Raw genomic sequence first — 22,188 nt, forward strand, 5'->3', positions numbered from 1 at the left:
TTCTATTAAACGGATAAAATGAATGATCGGTCATTTAATCATTGGATATTTGGTGAACCGGATAAAATGAACGATCATTCATCTAGCCATTTGATGTTTAGTGAGCCGGATCAAACGAACGATCAGTCATCTGTCATTGGGTATTTGCTAGCCAGCATGAAATATACAATTCGTCATCTAGTCATTGGGTATTTGGTGAACTGAATCAGATGAACGATCAGTCATCTAGTCATTGAATATTTGGTGAAGTGGACCAAATGAACGATCAGTCATCTAGTCATTGGGTATTTCCTGAACAGAAGGAAATGGACGATCTGACATCAAGTCATTGGGTATTTAGTGAGGCCGATCAAAATAACGAACAGTCATATAGTCATTGGGTATTTGCTGAACTGGGTCCAATGACCGATTAATGATTGTCATTTGGTATTTCTTGAACAGGATCTTTTTTTTTTTAAACGATTTGTCGTAACTTAAAAATTATTTTATTTATTAGTTAGTACAAGAAATAAATGGTTTAAGGCTCGCTTGTTTGAATTTTGGCGGGATTGCCGTCGCCGCTATGTTTGACTTGGACTACAAAGGTGGCGCAACAAGATCTGGATTTGATTTTCTTTTGAGCGGATCTCATTGAAAGCCATTTTCAATGGAAATTTTGTTAATTTTTAAATTGTTTATAATTAAATTAATAGTAATTAATTTAATTTGTTAATTTATAGGAAGATGAGCTGTAAGAACTTCGTTTACAACCTCCCCGGCCTGTTTCGCCGGGAGGTTGCAACGCGGTTCTTTTATTTACAGTTCGCGTCGAACGAACGATAGCCCCGATCGTCTGAAAGGAAAAATCTATTTGAAAAAAAAAATGGCTTAAAACCCCGAAACAGAAGAAAAGAAGAGAAAAAAAACAAGAGGGCGAAGAAGAAATAAAGACAGAAACGAGCTTCACCCGAGGCGAGAATGTGCGCACAGCCGAGCCCCCCGCTACAGACGCAGACGGTAGACCGGGAGAGCATTTACAAATGGGTCTCAGAGCTTTCGAACTCGTCGACCAGAGAAAATGCACTCCTACAGCTGAGGTAACATCACAAAAATATAAAAGATTTATTTTTAAAAAAAGTACAAAAACAAAATGTAAGCAAGGAAAAGACAAATATCCACCTTTGGGAAGAGACTCCCAAGCCTGGAAGGATGGCACGTCTGCATCAACCAGAGGCGAACAAATGTGCATTTGAACATTAAAACATGATCAAATACATGACAATTTGGTTATTTTTCATGTCAAATTATTGAAAAAGTATTGAAATATCTTTGTTTCACTTGGCCTTTAGTCTGGGTGTTCATCCTTTTTTAAAGCAAGCCTGCCAACTTGTCACCTTGCAAATCCACTCCCACAATGTTTCATTATTATCAAATCATTCTTTATTACATAAAAAACCTGTTTTGTATGATAATGTCTCATTTCAGTACTTTATACTTGATTGAATAAAGTCCCGGAAAGTTTTGTCGCAGTTGATCTTTTTTAAGCAGTTCTACCAACTTGTCACCTTGCAAATCCATTCCCACAATATTTCATTATCGTAAAATAATAGTTTATTACATAAAAAAAACCTGTTTTGTCCGATAAAGTCTCATTTCAGAACTTTATACTTGATTGAAAAAAGCCTTGGAATGTTTTGTCGCACTTGGTCCTTAATCTGGGTGTTCATCCATTTTTTAAGCGGGACAACTTGGCACCTTGCAAATCCACTCCCACAATGTTTCATTATCGTCAAATCATACTTTATTACATAAAAAACCTGTCTACTAAAAACTAATGTCACATTTCAGTACTTTATACTTAATTGAAAAAAGTCCTGGAAAGTTTTATCGCACTTGGTCTTTAGTCTGGATGTTCATTCATTTCTAAAGCACTTTTATCCACTTTACAGAGGCTGAAACCAAAGTGCGACAAACCATCTTTTCAGGACTGCAATAAATGTAAACTCCTGAAATAATCCATTTGCAATATTTTTTCATATTAATATTTAATAAATTATACCTACATTATACCTATTTAAATTTTTCTGATTTAATTTTGTAGGGGGGATGTGAAAATTGAACCAAATCTTTTGAATTCCAGTTGGTAATTGTATTTTTTTATTATTGCAATTATTCTTTTTTTTTTATTTTAGCAAGAAACGAGAGGTAGTCCCTGATCTTGCGCCAATGCTATGGCATTCGTTCGGAACGACCTCAGCACTGCTCCAGGAGATAATCAATATCTACCCAGTAATCAACCCCCCGACGCTCACCGCTCACCAGAGCAACCGTGTCTGCAATGCCCTTGCGCTTCTCCAGTGCGTAGCATCCCACCCGGAGACGCGCAGCGCCTTCCTCCAGGCGCACATACCCTTGTTCCTCTACCCATTCCTCCACACCGTGTCCAAGACCCGCCCATTTGAGTACCTCAGGCTCACATCACTCGGCGTGATAGGCGCCCTGGTCAAGACAGACGAACAGGAGGTCATAACGTTCCTTCTTACAACCGAAATCATACCTTTGTGCCTCCGCATAATGGAGTCGGGATCCGAGCTCTCCAAGACAGTCGCGACCTTCATCCTGCAGAAGATACTCCTTGACGATTCCGGTTTAAACTACATCTGCCAGACCTACGACCGTTTCAGTCACGTGGCAATGATACTTGTAATAAAAATTATTAATATTTTTACAATTAAAAAAAAATCATATATATAATTTTTTAAAGGGAAAAATGGTCCTGTCCTTGGTGAAAGACCCGTCAGCGAGACTTCTTAAACATGTGGTGCGGTGCTACCTTCGACTCTCTGACAACCCTAGGTGTGCCTCTCATCTTTCTCTGTTTAATAATTAATTAATTACGTTGTAAATTTTTTGTAATCAGGGCTCGTGAGGCGTTGAGGCAGTGCCTCCCAGATCAGCTGAGGGATTCGACGTTCTCCTCTTGCCTCCAGGAAGACAAATCGACGAAACACTGGCTCGCCCAGCTGCTGAAGAATCTCGAGGCGGGCCTGCCGCTCGCCATCTCGCCCCTCCACGTGACTCAGTCGATGTGAAAAAATATATATATAAAACAAAAGAAAAAGAACAATCTGGTGCCTCATTTTATTTTCTCTTTTTTATTATTATTTTTTCTCTCCATTTTATATCGATAAAATCTTTTGTGAGAGATGACAAATTGAATCTGAATACCAAACTCTATTAACTACTTGGCATTTGTATATTTCTGATATATCTATTGTAAAATCTTATTTAAGGAAGGAAGAAACAAAAAAGTGGCTAGTTCTTCAATAAAAATTGTATATTTGATTTGCTATTGTTTCCTCTCCTACCTTCTTAAATATTTATTTTATTTTTTTAAATTTTTATTGAACTTGTAAGGCCTGAGCTTGAAAAATATACCAAGTCCGATAAACTTGTGTGAAGGTTTTTTTCCGATAGATTTTCAAATTTGTTGAAGAGAGAAGACTGATAGTAAAAATACGCAGTGTGCGATAAACGTGCGTTAAGGTTTTGCACACTATGATTCATCGAAAGATTGTCAAATTTGCTGTTTATTTTGTTTAATTATTAGTTTTTTAAATGCATATTAAATTTAATACCTATTGGTGGAGAGGGGGACATGTGAAAATATTGTAACAACAAAAGTAGTACATAGCACAAACAAAAAAAATGCAAAAGTGGGCCTATTGCTAAAATAGGCTGTTCTGAAAATATTCCAAGGGTGATAAACTTGTGTAAAGTTTTCACCTGTACAGTTTTTACATCTAATGATTTTTTAAATTAGTGGAGAGGGGCCCTGTTGTGAAAATATTTCAAGTGTGATAAACTTGTGGAAAGTTTTCACCTGTAGATGTTACATCTAATGATAATTTTTTTTAAATTACAAATTGGAAGATAGTCTACTGTGAAAATATTCAAAGTGTGATAAACTTGTGTAAAGTTTACACCTGTAGATATTACTTATAATTATAATTTTTTATTTATAAATTAGCAGAGCCATTGTGAAAACAGGCCAAGTGTGATCAACTTTTCTGATCGATATTACATCAAATCCCAGTCACAATAAAAATATCATGAAAGGAATTGGTCCTCAACAAGAGCCCTGGAGTGGCAGAAATCAGTGAGATGTTTCAAGTCCCATTTTGACAATTTGATATCTTCCACTAAAGTCAGATATTCATTGCAGAAGTGTTCCATGGACCTCATGTTGATGAAGTTTTTAGAGTAAGCAGTTGATGACCTATTTTATCAAAATCCTTGGAAAAATCAAGGTAGACTGCGTCCACTTGGTGTCCTGTTCCAATTGCCTTAACTATGTAACCTTGAATAAGTAGATGATTTGTTGTAGTTCATCTGCAAGGATTTTTTTTGCCATGTTTTTGGGGTACTTCTTAGAAGTATATATTTTTTTTAATTTTTGCATTAACTTGTAACGCCTGAACGCAAATAACTGTAATAAACTTGTGTAGGTTTCTGTTTCTAACCATCTAACAATAGATTTTCAAATATGTAGATGGGAGAGAAGGTTAATCGCAAAAATATCTACTTGCGTTAAGGTTTTGTACACTGTAATTCACATAATAATAGATTTGCAATTTTATTTTTAAATGTATGTTACATACAATAATTACTGTATGAGTAGTGCAAAGCAGCACATAATAAAAATAAATAACTAAAATTCAAAAGTGGTTCTATTGTGAAAATTTGTCAAGCGCAATAAACTTGTGTAAAGTTTTCACCCGCACAAGACATTATATATGATGATAATTTTTATTTATAAATTTGCATGGTTGTGCTTATTGAGGAAATGTGCCAATTGCAATAAGCTTGTGAAAATTTTATAAATTTTTGTGTATTTTTGTAATATTATGATGTTAAATCTAATGATAATTTTTTTTAAAATGCAAATTTGCAGAAGGGAGCTAGTGAAAAAATGCCAAGTGAGATAAACTTGTGTAAAATTTTCTGTAAGATACTACATCTAATGACTTTTTATTTACTCAAAAATTTGTGGGGTCTGTTGTGAAAATATTCAGTGTGATGAACTTGTGTAAAGTTTTCACCTGTACAGATATTACATCTAATGATTTTTTATTTATTTATAAATTTGCGGAGAGGCGGTCAGTTGTGAAAATATTCCAAGTGTGATAAATTTGTGTAAATATTTCACTTGTACAGATATTACATCTAATGATTTTTTATTTATTCATAAATTTGCGGAGGGAGGCCTGTTGTGAAAATATTCCAAGTGCGATAAACTTGTGTAAAGTTTTCACCCGCACAAGACATTACATATGATGATAATTTTTATTTATAAATTTGCATGGTTGGGCCTATTGAGGAAATGTGCCAAGTGCGATAAGCTTGTGTAAATTTTATAAATTTTTGTGTATTTTTTGTAATGTTCTGATGTTAAATCTAATTTTTTTTTTTTTAATGCAAATTTGCAGAAGGGAGCTTGTGAAAAAATGCCAAGTGCGATAAATTTGTGTAAAATTTTCTGTAAGAATATTTGTGGGGGTCTGTTGTGAAAATATTCAGTGTGATAAACTTGTGTAAAGTTTTCACCTGTTCAGACATTACATCTAATGATTTTTTATATATTCATAAATTTGCGGAGGGGGGCCTGTTGTGAAAATTTTCCATGTGCGATAAACTTGTGTAAAGTTTTCACCTGTACAGACATTACATCTAATGATTTTTTTATTTATTTATAAATTTGTGGAGGGGGGTCTGTTGTGAAAATATTCAAAGTGTGATAAACTTGTGTAAAGTTTTCACCTGTAGATGTTACATCTGACTACAATTTCAGTCGTAATTTTGCAGTGGGGGCAGTACACCTGCACTTAGATCTGTCACAGTTGTCACATCCAACAGTATTTGCATAAAAATAATTTTTTACAGGTTAAAAATTACCGGATAATTTTTTTTTCTGGAGGCAGTGAAGGTTTTCTCAGTGCTAGAAGTGTTTGTGAAGGTTGAACCAGAACACTCGTTATGTCATTGCCGAAAGGATGGGATGACTGGGCAGTGCCAAAATGTACAGAAGTAGGTAAGTGAAGAAAAAAATTAGATATAATCAGATAAATTTTGATAATTGACAAGAAAAAATTAAAAGATTTTACAGATAAGGAAAATCAAATGGGGACACAAAATGCAGGATGCTCTGGCGCAAATCAGGAACCAAGTAGGTTTTAATTAAACTTTTTTTCCTCAAATGTTGAGAATTTTTTCTTAAAGGTTCACCTGTATCTTCAACATTCGATTGCCTCAATAAAATATGTACGGCGAGGAACGTCACACAGTCTGAAGGTAAAAATATATTTAGTTTTTCAATTAAATTTTTTTGCGTTTTTCAATTGGACTCTGACAGAGGCCTGTGAGATTGGGGAAAAGCGCATCCTCAGGCCGAGGCGGAGCATGCTGATCCCATCACCGACGTACAATTGCCGTTCGTGCTCAGCCAAGTACAAACGCTGGGAGTCGTACTACATTCACGTCAAGTTCAAGTGTCTCAAGAACATTTACAGGACGAGGCGATTCGCCTGCCCTTTTTGCGAGTCGTACTCATCCAATGTGAGGTCCTCCCTCGCAAAGCACATTGTCTATGAACACGTCGACAAACCCGATCTGTCGGTGCGTCATCTTGATTCACTAGTCCGTCACATAGTAATAACCTTTTTCTTCTCTCTATACAGGAAGAAGCTTTGTACGACTGAGAGTTCTGTTCGATGATTTATTCTGTATTTTTGACATGTATAAATAAAATTTCTCGTTAGACCTCATTTCGTAAATCATTCCTGGTCCATCCATTCTTTTCTTTCTCTCCTTTTTTAAAAAATTTCAAACAACGATGGCATTATTATTAGGCAGCTTGATCGACTTGGATCATCAGTGCTATCTAATTCAATAGCATCCAGGATGATTTAATGCCTAATCCTATAATCCTAACAGGACTTGCTGACTAATCCAATGAACTTGTAGCCTTTGCTGCTCAATCCCATAATCCAGCGAACCTTGATGCCCAATCCTGTAAGCCTAAGAGGATGCCTAATTTGATAATAATCCATGGGCTTTGATCCTAATCATCATAGCGCTTGCTACCTGCTCAAATGATCTTGAATTCATCCTGCATAGACCTAAAATCCTGTGAAACCTTGCCTAACTCAATGATCTAACCTTCGTTACCTAATTCGATTGGTGTTTGGTGCCTAATCTTGTATAATGCAGCAGTCATTAATGGCTAATCTGACGATCTTGCAACCTTTGCCATCTAATCCTGATGATGAACCTGCAAGGCCTGTTAAACATGCAGTGCTACTGTATTATTAGCAAGGGCTACTGGATTCTTGTCGAATTAAGCAGTAAGGTATTTAGGACTATAGGATTACACAGGAAGTGAACGCAGGATCATTGGATTAGGCTTCAAATCTTACACATTATTATCAAATTAGGCAGCAAGTCATTTTATGATTATAAGATTAGACCGCAAAGCCTCTTAAGATTAAGCACGATTGGATTATCGTGGAATTAGGCAACATGGCCTCTTAGGATTAGACGTTAAAGGCCTATTGGATTATTATCGGATTAGGCAGCAAGGCCTGTTGGATTATTGTCGGATTAGGCAGCAAGGCCTCTCAGGATTAAGCATGAATTCCTGCCTATTGGATTATTGTAGAATTAGGCAGTAAGGTATCTTAGGATCAAGGATGAAGACCCATTGGATTATTGTAGAATTAGGCAGCACGGCCTCTTATGATTATAAGATTAGGCAGCAAGGCCTCTTAGTATTAAGGCCTGTTGGATTATTGTCGAATTAGGCAGCAAGTCCTCTTAGGATTAAAACATAAAGCAACATGGCCTCTTATGATTATAAGATTAGGCAGCAAGGCCTCTTAGTATTAAGGCCTGTTGGATTATTATCGAATTAGGCAGCAAGTCCTCTTATGATTAAAACATAAAGCAACATGGCCTCTTATGATTATAAGATTAGGCAGCAAGGCTTCTTATGATTATGAGATTAGGAAGCTAGGCCTCTTAGGATTAGGCATGAAGGCCTAATATATTATTGTCGAATTAAGCAGCATGACCTCTTAGGATTCTTGGATTAAACACGCATTAATCAAGAATTAAGCGGAAGATTGTCAGATGCCATCAGGCCAGCCCTGAATTTCACCTTTTTTACAGTTAATTTACGATTTCCATTTTGGTTATCCCATTGGTAAATATGAACGAATATCTATAAATATTTTTTTTTATTGTCTATTAATTGCGTGTCTTTCCTCCCTTTTAAAAGGGAGAGTCCACCTGTCCAGCTCCTCTTCAGTGAGTAATGCCCTCCCCCGGAAAGATCCACAAGTGGGGGGTTAATTCGGGTTGATAACGTCATGCACGTGTACAAACACGTCGCAGCTGCTTTTCCGAGTGCCCTCCCCGGTTTTTGAAGGGGTGTTAATGCCGTTCAACCACCCTCCCCCCACGGGATTGGATTTGCCAAACACGGAACCACCCCTCGCCCTATGAAAACAGGGGCGCCGAACACTTGGTTTTGTATTTAAACGTATCAATTCTCGGCTGAGTGCCCTCCCCCGAGTTGGACGCCCTAATTGGTTTTTAATTTTCTACTATGAATAACACACTATTCTTAGGGGGGAACTACGCCTAACCTTCAAGAACCGCGAGAACCGGCGGACCCAGAACCCTGTTGAATCCAAGTTGAAAACATTCCACCAATTGCAGGCATACTTATCAACTTAATAAAGTTTAAAAATAGTAGCAGGATTAAGCAATGCCATCAACGTATTTGTTTAAGCTCCTTTCAGAAAAATGTTTCATGGATTGTATCAGGAGTAAATAAATCTATTTCTATCAGAATTCCTTGACAGGCAAGAGCTATATTTTAATTAGTGTTAGGAGAGTATGACGAAAATTAAAAGATTGACTTCTATGAGGATGGTCCGACTATCAGGAGCTAAAATCGAAGTAGGATTACGAAAGAGTAACAGGAGCTCTTTTCAAGGTATATATCAGCGAATCCGACTATGAGAGGCTAGATTTTAATTAGGGTTAAGTAGGAGTTAAATGAGCTCAAAGGGAGACGTATAGCAGGATTCCTTGACTACCAGGAGCTAAGATTTAATTAGGATTAGGTAAGTAACTAAAGAAACTCATAGAATTACTTTTATCAGGATTCCCTGACAACCAAGAGCTCGATTTTACTAAGGTTAAATAGGAACGACACCACCTCGAAGAAATGGCTCGTGTCGGTAGACGACGTGTCAATCGGGAGTAAAAGTAGACTTATAAAAGGGTGGTATGTGGTCCTGTAATGAGTCTATCAGCATTTCTTGATTATCAAGAGCTACGATTTAATCAGGGTTGAGTTTAAATGAGAAGAGTAAAACAAATCACATTTATCATGATTTCCTGGCTGGCAGGGGCTATATTGTAATTAAGGTTAAGAGGGAAAGACAGAAGCTCATATAATGATTTCTATTACAATTCTTCGAATACTAGGTGCGAGGATTTATTTAAGGATAGATAGAGACTAAAGGAGCTCACAGATATCTATCAGAATTCCTCGATTGCCAGGAGTTAGATTTTAATTAAGGTTAAGAAAGAAAGTTGGAATTTCAAAGAATGTCTTCTTTCAGTTTGGAACGACAACCAGGAGATTCAGGATTCAGAAAGCTGGCAGGTGCTCTTGTAAAGACGTATATCAGAGCACCTCGGCTACCAGGAGCTAGATTTTCATTAGGTTAAGTACGACCTCAAGGTGCTGACAAAAAAACACATTTATCAGGATTCCCCTGAGGGTGGCAAAAACTGTGGTTTAGACGACTATTAGGACGTCTTGACTCATGTGAATTTATTCACTGTTACCTAGGAATCACATGAGTTCAGAAAAAAAGTTTATCAATCCTGTGCAATGACAGAATTCTTAGATTGCCAGAAGCTAGATTTAATTATGATTTAAAAATAAATACAGAAGCTCAAAGAATAACTTCTATCAGGATGACATGACTACTAGAAAATAGACTTTAATTAGAATAGAAGCAGGAATGACTTCATAGTCGTTTATCAGGTCACTCCAGTCAATGACAAGAGCTCATATAATAATTTCTACCAGGATTCTTCGATTGCCAGGAGCTAGATTTTTATTACGGTCAAGAGGAAAAGTCAGGAGATAATAAAATGACTTATATTAGGATTCTTCTACAATCAGCAGGTGGAGATTGCTATAGGCTTAATAAAAAAAAAAAAAAAACAGATTTTGTTCGTGAGTACTAAAAATTGAAATAGAATTGAGTAGAAGCGAAAGGAGTTCGTTTAAAGATGTCTAACAGGATTATCCGGCTTCCAGGAGTTAGATTTTAATTAGGTTAAAAGAGGAAGACTGTAGCTCAAAGACTGCTTTCTGTCAGGATGGAATGACTACCGGGAATTTAAACCTGGTCAACTACTTCTATTTTAATTAGGGTTACGTAAGAAAAACAGGAACCCATACAATGATTTTTGCCAAAATTAGTAGACACCAAGCACCTAGAATTCAATTAGGTTTAAGAGTGAAAGACAGGAGCTCAAAGATTGCCTTATATAAGGATGGGATGACTAAACATGAGCTTGAATCGACAAGGACTCAGAAAGGGTGGCAAGAAGTCTTCAAAAAACTTATACCACAATTCCTTGACTACCTCTATTTTAATTAAGATTAAGTAAGAAAAACAGGAGCCCATACAATGTTTTTTGCCAAAATTACTCGACACCAAGCACTAGAATTCAATTAGGTTTAAGAGTAAGAGACAAGAGCTCAACGATTGTCTTCCATCAAATTCCATGACCATAAGGAGATTGAAAAGAAATAAGGTTAAGTAGAAATGCCAGGCTCTTGTAAAAAGACGTTTATCCGGATACCATGGCAAGTATCAGGAGCTGTAAAAAACGTCTATCAGGATCCTTCCGAGCCAGGAGCTAGATTTTATATAGGATTAAGAAAGAAAAACAGGAGCTCATATAATGATTTTTGCCAAAATTATTCGACACCAAGCACCTAGAATTCAATTAGGTTTACGAGTAAGAGAAAGGAGCTCAACGATTGGCTTCCGTCAAATCCCATGACTATCAGGAGGTTGAAAAAAATAAAGTTAAGTAGAAATGACAGGCTCTTGTAAAAAGACGTTTATCAGGATACCATGCCAAGTATGACGAGCTTGTAAAAAACGTCTATCAGGATCCGTCCGAGCCAGGAGCTAGATTTTATATAGGATTAAGTAAGAAAAACAGGAGCTCATATAATGATTTTTGCCAAGATTCCTCGACACCCAGCAACTAGAGTTGAACCAAGTTTATGACTTCCAGGAGCTCGGGTGTAATTAGAGTTTAAAAATATGACAGGAGCCAATGCATCCTTTGCAGGAACATTTGGAACGTGTTGTAACAGGAAAACTCGAGTGAATATTGCTGTTAATATATTATCGTTTTTTCGTCGATTTGATTTGTATATAATNCGTCTATCAGGATCCGTCCGAGCCAGGAGCTAGATTTTATATAGGATTAAGTAAGAAAAACAGGAGCTCATATAATGATTTTTGCCAAGATTCCTCGACACCCAGCAACTAGAGTTGAATCAGGTTTTTGACTTCCAGGAGCTCGGGTGTAATTAGAGTTTAAAAAAATGACAGGAGCCAATGCATAGTCCTTTGCAAGAACATTTGGAACATGTTGTAACAGGAAAACTCGAGTGAATATTGCTGTTAATATATTATCGTTTTTTCGTCGATTTGATTTGTATATAATATATAATATTATAATATAATAATAGTATAATATTCGACCATAATGGAAAAACATATTTTTTGTTAAATAACGAGGAGGAGGCGTCATAGGGAAGTCCGGAATAGTCGTTGATGTTTTCCTTTCTATTTTTTACCTAATAATATTTTTTATTTTTTATTATTGTTTAGTGATGAAATAAATTCGTGATTTTCCGTCGTCGCAGGAGAGATAGATCAATGTCGTACAAATGTCTTTTTCCCAAGGGTACAACGCAGGCGTGCGCCTCTTGCCACCTGGCCATTTTCCCAGCAGTTCGATCCGCCACGCCCATCGGGGATTTTCCGCCCAAAAAAAGGATGAAAACGCAAAAGAGGAGGAAAATTAGAACCACATATAAAACAGGGGAAAAACGCGTTTTAATTTATAAAAAAAAGGTACAATGTTATGACTAGATACGATTTGGTAAATTTTTTTTTGGATTTTGGTCTTGGTTTTTACACGCTGCCGAAACCTTTGCTCCTCGGGTCAGCCGGTGTCCAAACTTTGGCGAACATTACCCCGTTCCTTCCGTTCTCCTTGTCCGAACTCCAGGATAGAGAGTGGGCGGCGTATGGACATCCGTAGCTTCCTGAAACGTAAAAAACGGGTTAATTTTGACTAAAAATGACCGTTCTGTTGGTAATTTACACAAATACTTCTTTCAGGTTCCCCAGTCTATCAGAACGGATACAGGCTTAAGGCTAAAGTACTAAAAAAAAAAGTCTAGAAAAGGTGGCAAGAGCTCAAAGAAAGTTGTCCATCTGAATTTCTAGACTATCAGGAGGTAGATATTACAATTAAGTAATAATTCAAGGAGCTGAAAAAAAGACATCTCCCAAGATTCCACGATTTCCTTTACTAAAGGATGATAGGAGCTCATAAGGATCAGGATTTCTAGACCGCCAGGAGCTAGATATTAGGATTAAATAGTAATTAACGGAGCTGAAAGAAAGACTTCTCTCAGGATTCCACGATTTCATTTACTAAAGGATGTTAGGAGCTCATAAGGATCAGGATTCCTAGACTGTCAAGAGCTAGATATTAGGATTAAATAGTAATTAACGGAGCTGAAAGAAAGACTTCTCTCAGGATTCCACGATTTCATTTACTAAAGGATGTTAGGAGCTCATAAGGATCAGGATTCCTAGACTGTCAAGAGCTAAAATTGAAACGGGCTTAAGATTGAATCTGACATTAATAGCTGGACTTTAAATAACGACCGCTATCAGGATTCCTTGAGTAAAGGATGACTGTAATTGAATCAGCGCTAGGAAAGAAGCATATTTCTATTGAAAGACTTAAAAGCACATGGCTATCAGGAGTATAAATACCGTTGAGAAATTGTGAAAGGAGCTTCACAAATAAACTTCTATCAGGGTTCTTAGACTACCAGGAGATAGAATTGAAACGGGCTTAAGAAATCTACTATTAATTACGTGACTGTCAGGACTTAGATTCTAATTAGGGTTAAGTAGGAACGACAGGAGCTCAAAGAAAGACGACTCGCAGGATTTACTTGACTATCAGGAGCTACAATTTAACGAGGATTCCATGATTTCCTTGACTAAAGGATGATAGGAGCTCATAAGAATCAGGATTCCAAGACTGCCAGGAGCTAAAATTGAAACGGGCCTAAGATTGGATCTGATATTAATAGCAGGACTTTAAATAATCACGGCTATCAGGATTCCTCGACTACCTGGTCTAAAAGATGACTCTGTTTGCTCTAAATTACTCTGAATCAGTGCTAGGAAAGAAGCATATTTCTATTGAAAGACTTACAAGCGCACGGCTATCAGGAGTGTAAATCATGTTAAGAATGGATGAAAGGAGCTTCATAAATGTTCTTCAATCAGGATTCTCAGACTACCAGTAACTCAAAAAATGACGTCTATCAGGATTCCTGGACTACCAGGAGCCAGATTTTATTTAGGGCTAAGTAAGAACGGTAGGAGCTCGTACAAAGATTATTTTCGGTTGGATGAAGCTAGGATTGAACCAGGGTTAGGACAAAAGCAAGTAGATAGTCATACATTAAGATAACACGGTTACCAGGAGCTAGAATGTAATTATTCTTCAGAAAGGTTGGCAAGAGCTCATAAACATACTTCAGGATGCTACAACTGCCGGGATGCAGGACTGAATCAGGCGTAAGACACTCACCTCTGACACTATACCTCTAGTCGTCTTGCTTTGTTGCTTTCTTGTTTTTCATCTCGTCCTTCCACCCCTTATATCACCTCACTTGTCATTCTTTCTTTCTCTCTCTCTCTCTCTCTTTCTCTCTTTCTCTCTTCATCCTCATCCACGTATAATACGTCTATATGCTCAATCTGTTCCTCTCACTCTGAATTACAGTTTTGTCATTATTTTTATTTTATTTTATGAAATTGTTCAAGTGATTTGTCAATACGAAAAATCAGTGTCGCTGTACAAACCTCACCCGTTGTTTCAACGGCGGAATGAGAATCGGGCGGACGCGTGCCACCGTTTTGTCGCACGTGCGGCCGCTCAAATCACCGGTCACAGGCCGAATGCTCGCGTGCCGGCCACCGGTTTTCATTGTTGACACGGATTATCGGGTCATCCGTTTAAAATAAACAACTGGACAAGAGCGTTGATAAGTGGCTGGGATTTGGACGTTTTTGATGAAGACGAGAAGAATGGCGCACCGGCAATTTTCCCAATTAGCAGATCATAAAATACACGGTATTTTCTTAAACCTATTTTAATCGGGTAAGTTAGCTGTTTTTATATACCTAATTCTATCAGCCGATTTATCCTATTATAAATCTATTTGGCATTGTCCTGACCCTGGTTCATTCCTAGCCTCAGCTACTCATGAAACTCTAAAAATAATCTTTATACGAGCTCCTATCGTTCTAACCTAAACCTAATTAAAATCTGGCTCCTGGAAGTCTATTAATCCAGTAATCCTGATTGAATTATATTTATGCTGCTAACTTTTCTGAAGAATAATTAGATTCTAGCTCCTGGTATCCGTGTTATCTTAATGTATAACTAACTATTTGCTTTTATCCTAGCCATAGTTCAATCCTAGCTTCAGATAGTCACGAAACTCTTAAATTAATCTTTATACTTAAAACTAATTAAAATCTGGCCCCCGGTACACTAGGAATAGTGATAGATGTCCTTCTTGGAGCTCCTGGTAATCTACAAAAATCTTGATTCAAGTACATTTATGAAGCTCCTTTCATCCTTTCTTAAGTGTAATTATACTTTAGCTCCTGGGAGTTTAATAACCCTGAGTGAATTACATTTATGAAACTCCTGTCATCATTTCGTAGGAGTATTTATACTCTAGCTCCTGGTCGTCTAATAATCCTGATTGAAATCTATTTATGAAGCTCCTGCAATCCTTTCACAAGATTAATTATATTCTAGCTCCTGATAGTTTAAGAATCACGATTCAAATACATTTATGAAGCTCCTGTCATCCTTTAATTGGATTATTTATACTCTACCTCCTGGTCGTCTAATAGTCCTGATTAAATTCTATTTATGAAGCTCCTGCAATCCTTTCATAAGAGTACTTATACTCTAGCTCCTGATAGTTTAAGAATCACGATTCAAATACATTTATGAAGCTCCTGTCATCCTTTATTTGGATTATTTATACTCTACCTCCTGGTAGCCTAATAATCCTTATTGAATGCAGAATGAACGATATGAAGCTCATGCAATCCTATCTTGGGAGTATTTATACTTTAGCTCTTGGTAGTCTAATCCTGATTGAAGTATATTTATGAAACAACTTTCATCCATTCTTAATTGTATTTGTACTCCTGATAGCCGTGCGTTTCTAAGTCAATAGAAATATGAGCCTTAATCCCGTTTCAATTTTAGCTCCTGGTTGCCTAGAAATCCTGATAACATGTATCCCTTTAGTCACTTTTTGGAGCTCCTGTCTTTTCTCTTAACACAAATTAAAACCTGGCTTCTATTAGTTTAGGAATCCTGATAGAAGTCATTTTTTTGAGCTACTGTCTTTTCGCTGATCCCTACTTAAAACTGAGCTTCTGTTAGTCCAGGAATTCTGATAGCAGTCATTTTTTGAGATCTTGTTTTACTCTTAACCCTAATTAAAACCTAGCTCCTATTAGTCTAGCAATCCTAATAGAAGTCACTTTCTTGAGCTACTGTCTTTTCGCTTATCCCTAATTAAAACGTATCTCCTATTAGTCTAGGAATCCTGTTAAAAGTCATTTTTTGAGTTAATGTCTTTTCTCTTATCCCTATTAAAACCTAGCTTCTATTAGTCTAGGAATTCTGATAGCAGTCGTTTTTTGAGATCTTGTGTTGCTCTTAACCCTAATTAAAACCGAGCTCCTATTAGTCTAGCAAACCTGACACAAGTCATTTTTTTTAGCTACTATCTTTTCTCTTATCCCTAATTAAAAAGGAGCTCCTATTATACTAGCAAACCCTTATAAAAGTCATTTTTTTAGCTACTGTTTTTTCTCTTATGCCTAATTAAAACGTATCTCCCATTAGTTTAGGAATCCTGAGAGAAGTCATTTTTCTTGAGCTACTGTCTTTTCGCTTATCCCTAATTAAAACCGAGCTCCTACTAGTCTAGCAATCCTGATAAAAGTCATTTTTTTAGCGACTGAATTTTCTTTTATCCCTAATTAAAACCTAGCTCCTATCAGTTTAGGAATCCTGATAGAAGTAATTTTTTTTTTAGCTACTGTCTTTTCACTTATCTCTACTTAAAACCGAGCTCCTATTAGTCTAGGAATTGTGATAGCAGTCATTTTTTGAGATCTTGTCTTACTCTTAACCCTAATTAAAACCTAGTTTCTACTAGTCTAGCAATCCTGATAAAAGTAATTCGTTTGAGCTACTGTCTGTTCTCTTATCCTTAATTAAAACATAGCTCCTATTAGTTTAGGAATTCTGATAAGAGTCATATTTTTTAGCTACTGTCTTTTCGCTTATCTCTTAAAATCTCTCTACTTAAAACCGAGCTCCTATTAGTCTAGGAATCCTGATAAAAGCCAATTATTTTAGCTAATGTCTTTTCTCTTATCTCAATTAAACCTAGCTCCTACTAATCTAGGACTCCTGATAGAAGTGATTCTTTGAGCTCTTTTAGTTAATATGTAAAACTAATTATACTCCTGGTATTTATGAATCTCAAAGCAGTATAATTATTGGCCTTAACCCAACGTAAATTCTTTCTTGGTACAGTAGTCCACCACACGAATCCTTCCATGAGCTATTTTATCGTCAATAGTTCGTACTTAATGCTAATTAATTCCTAGCGCCTTGTAGACTAGGAATCCTGATATTTGTCATTCATGAAGCTCCTGCTATTAATATTAGCTTCTGACTTAAATCTGAATTTCACTGAAGCTTCTGGTGGTTTATGTAAACATTATGCTCTTGAAATCCTGTCTTAAGATGACTTCGATTATAGCTCCTGGTAGCCATCCTGATATAAGTCTATATATCAGCTTTTGTCTTAACCTTGCTACAGTAATTTTTCTTAAACCAACAATTGTGGTGTTTTTTCTTTAAAATCGACAAAGTGGATAAACCTGTTTTGCGGGCGATTTTTTTTTTTCAATCTTATCTATCCCACGCTGCTCGGCTTGTTGGAGTGGAAACAATGTTTTTTTTTAATCTCGCCATCGCGATGAACTGTTGACAAATCGATATTTAACCAGGTGCTACGGCGAGGGGGGTTGAATAATAAAAAAAACATCATAGGAAGTGAATCTTTAATATAGCACCTGACACAATGTAGCACCTGCTCCAACTTTTCACCGTACGTACTTTCATCTTCTCTTTTTGGCTTATTGTTACGTATGTACCGTTTTCCCAGCCCATGAAATGAAGCCTGCCGTGGAGAATCGTCGTGTCCCACTCGACGATCTTGTGGGAGGGTCGTGCATCTGCTCATGGATCATGGATGTGCATTAGCCGGCAATTAGGGGTGGGTTGGGAGAGAGAGAAAGAGAAGACTGGATCGCGGTCGTTCCCAATCGATTCGTAACGAGCGATTCACCGCCTGCAGAAACATCAATTCATCCCCCCAGTCACACCATAACCCTGAACATAATCGAAAAACGGGGTGTTCGACAGACCGGAGAAACAAGAAATGTATCAATCAGACAAAACAAATTTCTGTAGTTTTGGTTTTGAGAGTATTTTGTTTTTCTCTGTCACTAACAGACCTTCATTTCTTTTACTGCCTATCTCTTATTATTCTTGCTACTTACAATCTTTCCCATCTCACTTAGGCTCGTTTCCATACATGTCTAAGGAGCTAGAATCACATCAGGCTTAAGACTGAAACTATTATTAATACCAGGAGCTCAAAGAAAGACATCTAACACGATTCCTAAACTACCAGGATCTGGAATTTAAGGGAGAAAGATAGGAGCTCGTATAAAGATTATTTTAAGAGTTTCACGACTAGCTGAAGCTAGGGTTGTACCAGGATTAGGACAAAAGCAAGTAGATTAAGATAATACGTCTACCAGTAGCTACAATCTAATTACTCTTAAGACAGGATTGCAGTAGTTTAATAAATGTACTTGAATCGGGATTTGTAGACTACCTAGCTAAAGTATAAATACTGTTAAGAAATGATGAAACTTTTAGCCGTGAACGTTTAATCGTTGTTGTTTTTAACTATTTGGCCGATTTTGCTGTACAAAATCAAGTTCACCAATTCACCAAAATGACGATCGTGACGTCATTATTTTTGAAATCATGCTTTTCCTCTTTACGTTTGTTGTCATCTGAGAAAGACCTACTGTTTAGTGATGTTTAGTCGTTTTCGTAAAATGATTGTGAGTGTGTGTGTGCTTCATAAACGTACTTGAATCGGGATTCTTACACTATCAGGAGCCAGAGTATAGTCTTAAGAAAGGATGACAGGAGCGTCATAAATGCCTTTAATCAAAATTCTTAAACGACCAGGAGCAAGGCAGAAGTTATTAATAACAGGAGCTTAAAGATTGACGTCTACCACATCTAGTTTACCAGAAGTTAAATTTTTTATTTTATTTATTGTTAAGTAGGTACGACAGGAGCTTATAATAATGATTTCAATCAGGATTCCTTGACCACAAAGATCTATATGGCTAGATTTTATTTACAGTTAAAAGGGACGACAGGAGCTCGTAGTGAGATTTACACACACACAATCATTTTACGAAAACGACTAAACATCACTAAACAGTAGGTCTTTCTCAGATGACAACAACCGTAAAGGGGAAAAGCATTAATTCAAAAATAATGACGTCACAATCGTCATTTTGGTGAATTGGTGAACTCGATTTTGTCCAGCAAAATCGGCCCAATAGTTAAAAACAACAACGATTAAACGTTATTGGCTAAAAGTTACTAATACATTTTTGAAACCCCCCCCCAGAAGTCTAAAGTTTACATATAACGCGTACAAGAAAATTGCCTTTTACCTAAAAAAATTTTGAGAACTGATCGTCAAATTTACTAATTTGAGCTAAATTGTATTTTTTCTGGGGAATTCCGTCAGATGATAGCATAAAAAATGGAGAAAAGATTCTATTTAAATAATGACGTCACAATTGTCATTTTGGTGAATTGGTGAACTGCACAATCAGCTAAATGGTTAAAAACGACTAAACGTTACTATAAATTTTAGAATACCCGTGCAGAGATCTAAACTTTACACGGGGCGTGAAAAAATTCTTCTAGCCAAAATTTCATTAATTTTTACTTTTGGATTTATTTGGGCAAAATCTTTAATTCTGAAACTTGATGATGATGCCGCCCTGGCGAAAAAAAATGAGGAAAAGGATTGGTCAAATAATAATGTCACTATTGTCATATTGGTGGACTAGTTGTTTTTCTGGAATTGATGAACGGTGTCACTACGAAAACGGAAAAAAATATTGATACATTTCGAAAACTTATCCACAGATCTGAAGTTTACACCTGGCTCGTTAAAAAAATTAAAAAAGGTTCCTCGTACTTTAATAATTTGGCCTAACCTAGCCTTTCGAAATCTCGAAAATAATCCAATAATCTTGAAAAATTCTGTCAGGTGCCACCATAACATAAATGGAGAAGTCTTGACTAATGACGTAATGATTGTCAGTTTGGTGAATTGGTGAACTTTGTTTTTTTCTTTTTCGCTTTTTTTGTCTAAACTCGGCTAAATAGATAAATTAACTAGATAGAACGGCTAAAAGTTACAAATAAATTCCTCCCGATGTTTAAAGTTTAAATACAATTTGTACAAGAAAATTGCCTTTTAGTTAAAAATCTTTTAAGAACTGATCGACAAATTTACTAATTTGAGGTAAATTGTATTTATCTAGGGAAATTCCGTCAGATGATACCATAAGAAAAGTGAAGAAAAGATTGTATTTAAATAATGATGTCATGATTGTCATTTTGATGAATTGGTTTTTGTCCAGTAGAATCGGCTAAATATTTAAAACAGACTAAACGCTACAATAAATTTGAGAATGCCCGTGCAGAGATCTAAACTTTACACGGGGCGTAAAAAAAGTTCTTCTAGCCAATATTCCTTTTGGAAAGGTTGCTCATTATTTACTTTTGGATTTATTTGAGCAAAATCCTTAGTTCTGAAATTTGATAATGATGCCTCCCTGGCGAACAAATTGAGGAAAAGGGGCGATTTAAATAAAAACGTCACTATTTTTTTCTGGTCTTAACGAACGATAGCACTACGAAAAAAAAAGAGTGGTTCATTTCGAAAACTCATCCGGAGATCTGAAGTTTGCACTTAGCTTGTTCAAAAATAAATAAATAAATAAAATAAAATCCTCTGTCCAAAATTTCTTTCAAACTTTAATAATTTGGCCAAAATTCTCAACTTAGGTTTTCGAAATCTCGCAAATAATGATATAATTTGGAAAAATTCTGTCAGGTGCCACCATAGCGAAAATGGAGAAAAGTCTCGATTAATGGCGTTATGATTGTCATTTTGGTGAATTGGTGAATCGGTGTTTTTTTCCCCAAAATCGGCTAATTAAATAGAACGGCTAAAAGTTACTAATAAATTTTAGAAATCCCCTCAGAAATCTGAAGTTTACATATAACTCACCTGAAAATTGACTTTTAGCTAAAAATCTTTTAAGAACTGATCGTCAAATTTTACTAATTTGAGTTAAATTGTATTTATCTCAGCAAATTTCTTCAGATGATACCACAAAAAAGTGGAGAAATGATTGTATTTAAATAGTGACGTCATGATTGTCATTTTGGTGAATTGGTGAATTAAAATTTGGAAAAAAGCTCACCTCTTATAATGACTTTTTTCTGTTCTTTGTTCTGGCTCCGAGCTTTCCCCACGGACTTGCCGAGCTCCTGGTGGTTCTTGTCGTTCCTGACCAGCTCGCTGAGGAACTTTATGTACCTGAAAGTTCGTCGTTTGTAATGTTTTTGTATTTTTTTTTTTTTTAAGTATTTAGAGGTCTTACCCTATGGCCAGTTTAAGAGTGTCGACTTTGCTGAGTCTTTTCTCGTACGGAAGTGTCGGAATGTGGGCCCTGAGGCCGTCGAATGCCTCGTTGATGCTCTGCATGCGTCGTCGCTCGCGTAGGTTTGCTGCTTGGCGTTGCTGCAACTGCTGGACGGCGCATTTCTCACCTCGCCTTCTACATCGTGAGTCCCCTGACAAAAAACAATCAGAAAAGTAAAAAAAAAGTCTAAAGATAGGGCAAACTGATATTACCCGAGTTGGACTCGTGATCGCTCGAATAAGAAAAACTCGAGTCAGACTGCGTCGAGTCTTCGTCGTGGTCGAACAGGAAGACCTGGCTCGTGTCGATGAGGAACCCGTCCATCGCTCAGGGCCGCATTCTGGCAGACTGTCGGGTCCGCCGTGCCACGCCTCTACCCCTGCGAGGGGGTGTATCTATGGATACGCCGTGCCGATTGGCCGGGGGGCGGCAGAATCAACCCCCGGTCTCTTAATCAATTTGATACCGCCGCCAATCAACACTACCCAAGGTGAAAAAACTTACAAGCAAATGTACAAATTTAGGACCATTAATTAATCACCTAAAGACCAAATAAAAAATTCTTTATAAACCAACATTATTATTTCTTGAATGGATAAACGGACCATTTTGGGAAAACCTATTAACCAAAATGACCAAAGAAACGAGTTATTTTACAAGCCATTCTTTAACGTAACCCCGAATTCCAAATAACCTCGACTCTTTTAGAATTAAACGAAAAAATAAAAAGTGTGACAAGATGAAAAAAATCTTGAATTGTTCCGTTTCAGAAAAATGGACGGAAACCAAAACCCAGTTCACCAATTCACCAAATGACAATCATGCCGTCATTATTTGTTCTCGGCCC

The 22,188-nt window shown here is 36.7% G+C and overlaps 3 protein-coding genes across 5 annotated transcripts; 2 read left to right on the forward strand and 1 right to left on the reverse strand.

Moving 5' to 3' along the window:
• Positions 1 to 742: 742 nt before the first annotated feature.
• On the forward strand, positions 743 to 3,324 carry LOC106671902 (CCR4-NOT transcription complex subunit 9). The gene is made up of 4 exons (XM_014402874.2): positions 743 to 1,076; positions 2,172 to 2,682; positions 2,744 to 2,835; positions 2,900 to 3,324. Exons 1-4 carry the CDS (start codon positions 958 to 960, stop codon positions 3,069 to 3,071), a joined length of 894 nt encoding a protein of 297 aa, XP_014258360.1. The 5' UTR covers positions 743 to 957; the 3' UTR covers positions 3,072 to 3,324.
• A 245-nt stretch (positions 3,325 to 3,569) lies between these two features.
• On the forward strand, positions 3,570 to 6,792 carry LOC106671905. Of its 3 annotated transcripts, XM_014402878.2 has the most exons (5): positions 3,570 to 6,070; positions 6,137 to 6,205; positions 6,259 to 6,330; positions 6,392 to 6,654; positions 6,717 to 6,792. In XM_014402878.2, the coding sequence occupies exons 1-5, from the start codon at positions 6,016 to 6,018 to the stop codon at positions 6,735 to 6,737; spliced, it is 480 nt and encodes a 159-aa protein (XP_014258364.1). In that variant the 5' UTR covers positions 3,570 to 6,015; the 3' UTR covers positions 6,738 to 6,792. The 3 variants fall into 3 exon arrangements, with proteins under 3 accessions (XP_014258364.1, XP_014258363.1, XP_024083311.1); XM_014402877.2 differs by having other exon boundaries at positions 6,392 to 6,786; XM_024227543.1 differs by having other exon boundaries at positions 6,146 to 6,205; positions 6,392 to 6,786.
• Positions 6,793 to 12,201: 5,409 nt separating this feature from the next.
• LOC106671906 (pancreas transcription factor 1 subunit alpha) lies at positions 12,202 to 21,961 on the reverse strand. Its single transcript, XM_014402879.2, has 4 exons — positions 21,554 to 21,961; positions 21,300 to 21,492; positions 21,120 to 21,235; positions 12,202 to 12,421 (listed from the first exon to the last, which is right to left on the reverse strand). Exons 1-4 carry the CDS (start codon positions 21,663 to 21,665, stop codon positions 12,288 to 12,290), a joined length of 555 nt encoding a protein of 184 aa, XP_014258365.1. The 5' UTR covers positions 21,666 to 21,961; the 3' UTR covers positions 12,202 to 12,287.
• Positions 21,962 to 22,188: the final 227 nt, after the last annotated feature.

Source organism: Cimex lectularius, unplaced genomic scaffold (genome assembly GCF_000648675.2).
Source record: "Cimex lectularius strain Harlan isolate CLEC.00 unplaced genomic scaffold, Clec_2.1 scaffold14, whole genome shotgun sequence".
Classification (NCBI taxonomy): Eukaryota; Metazoa; Arthropoda; class Insecta; order Hemiptera; family Cimicidae; genus Cimex; species Cimex lectularius.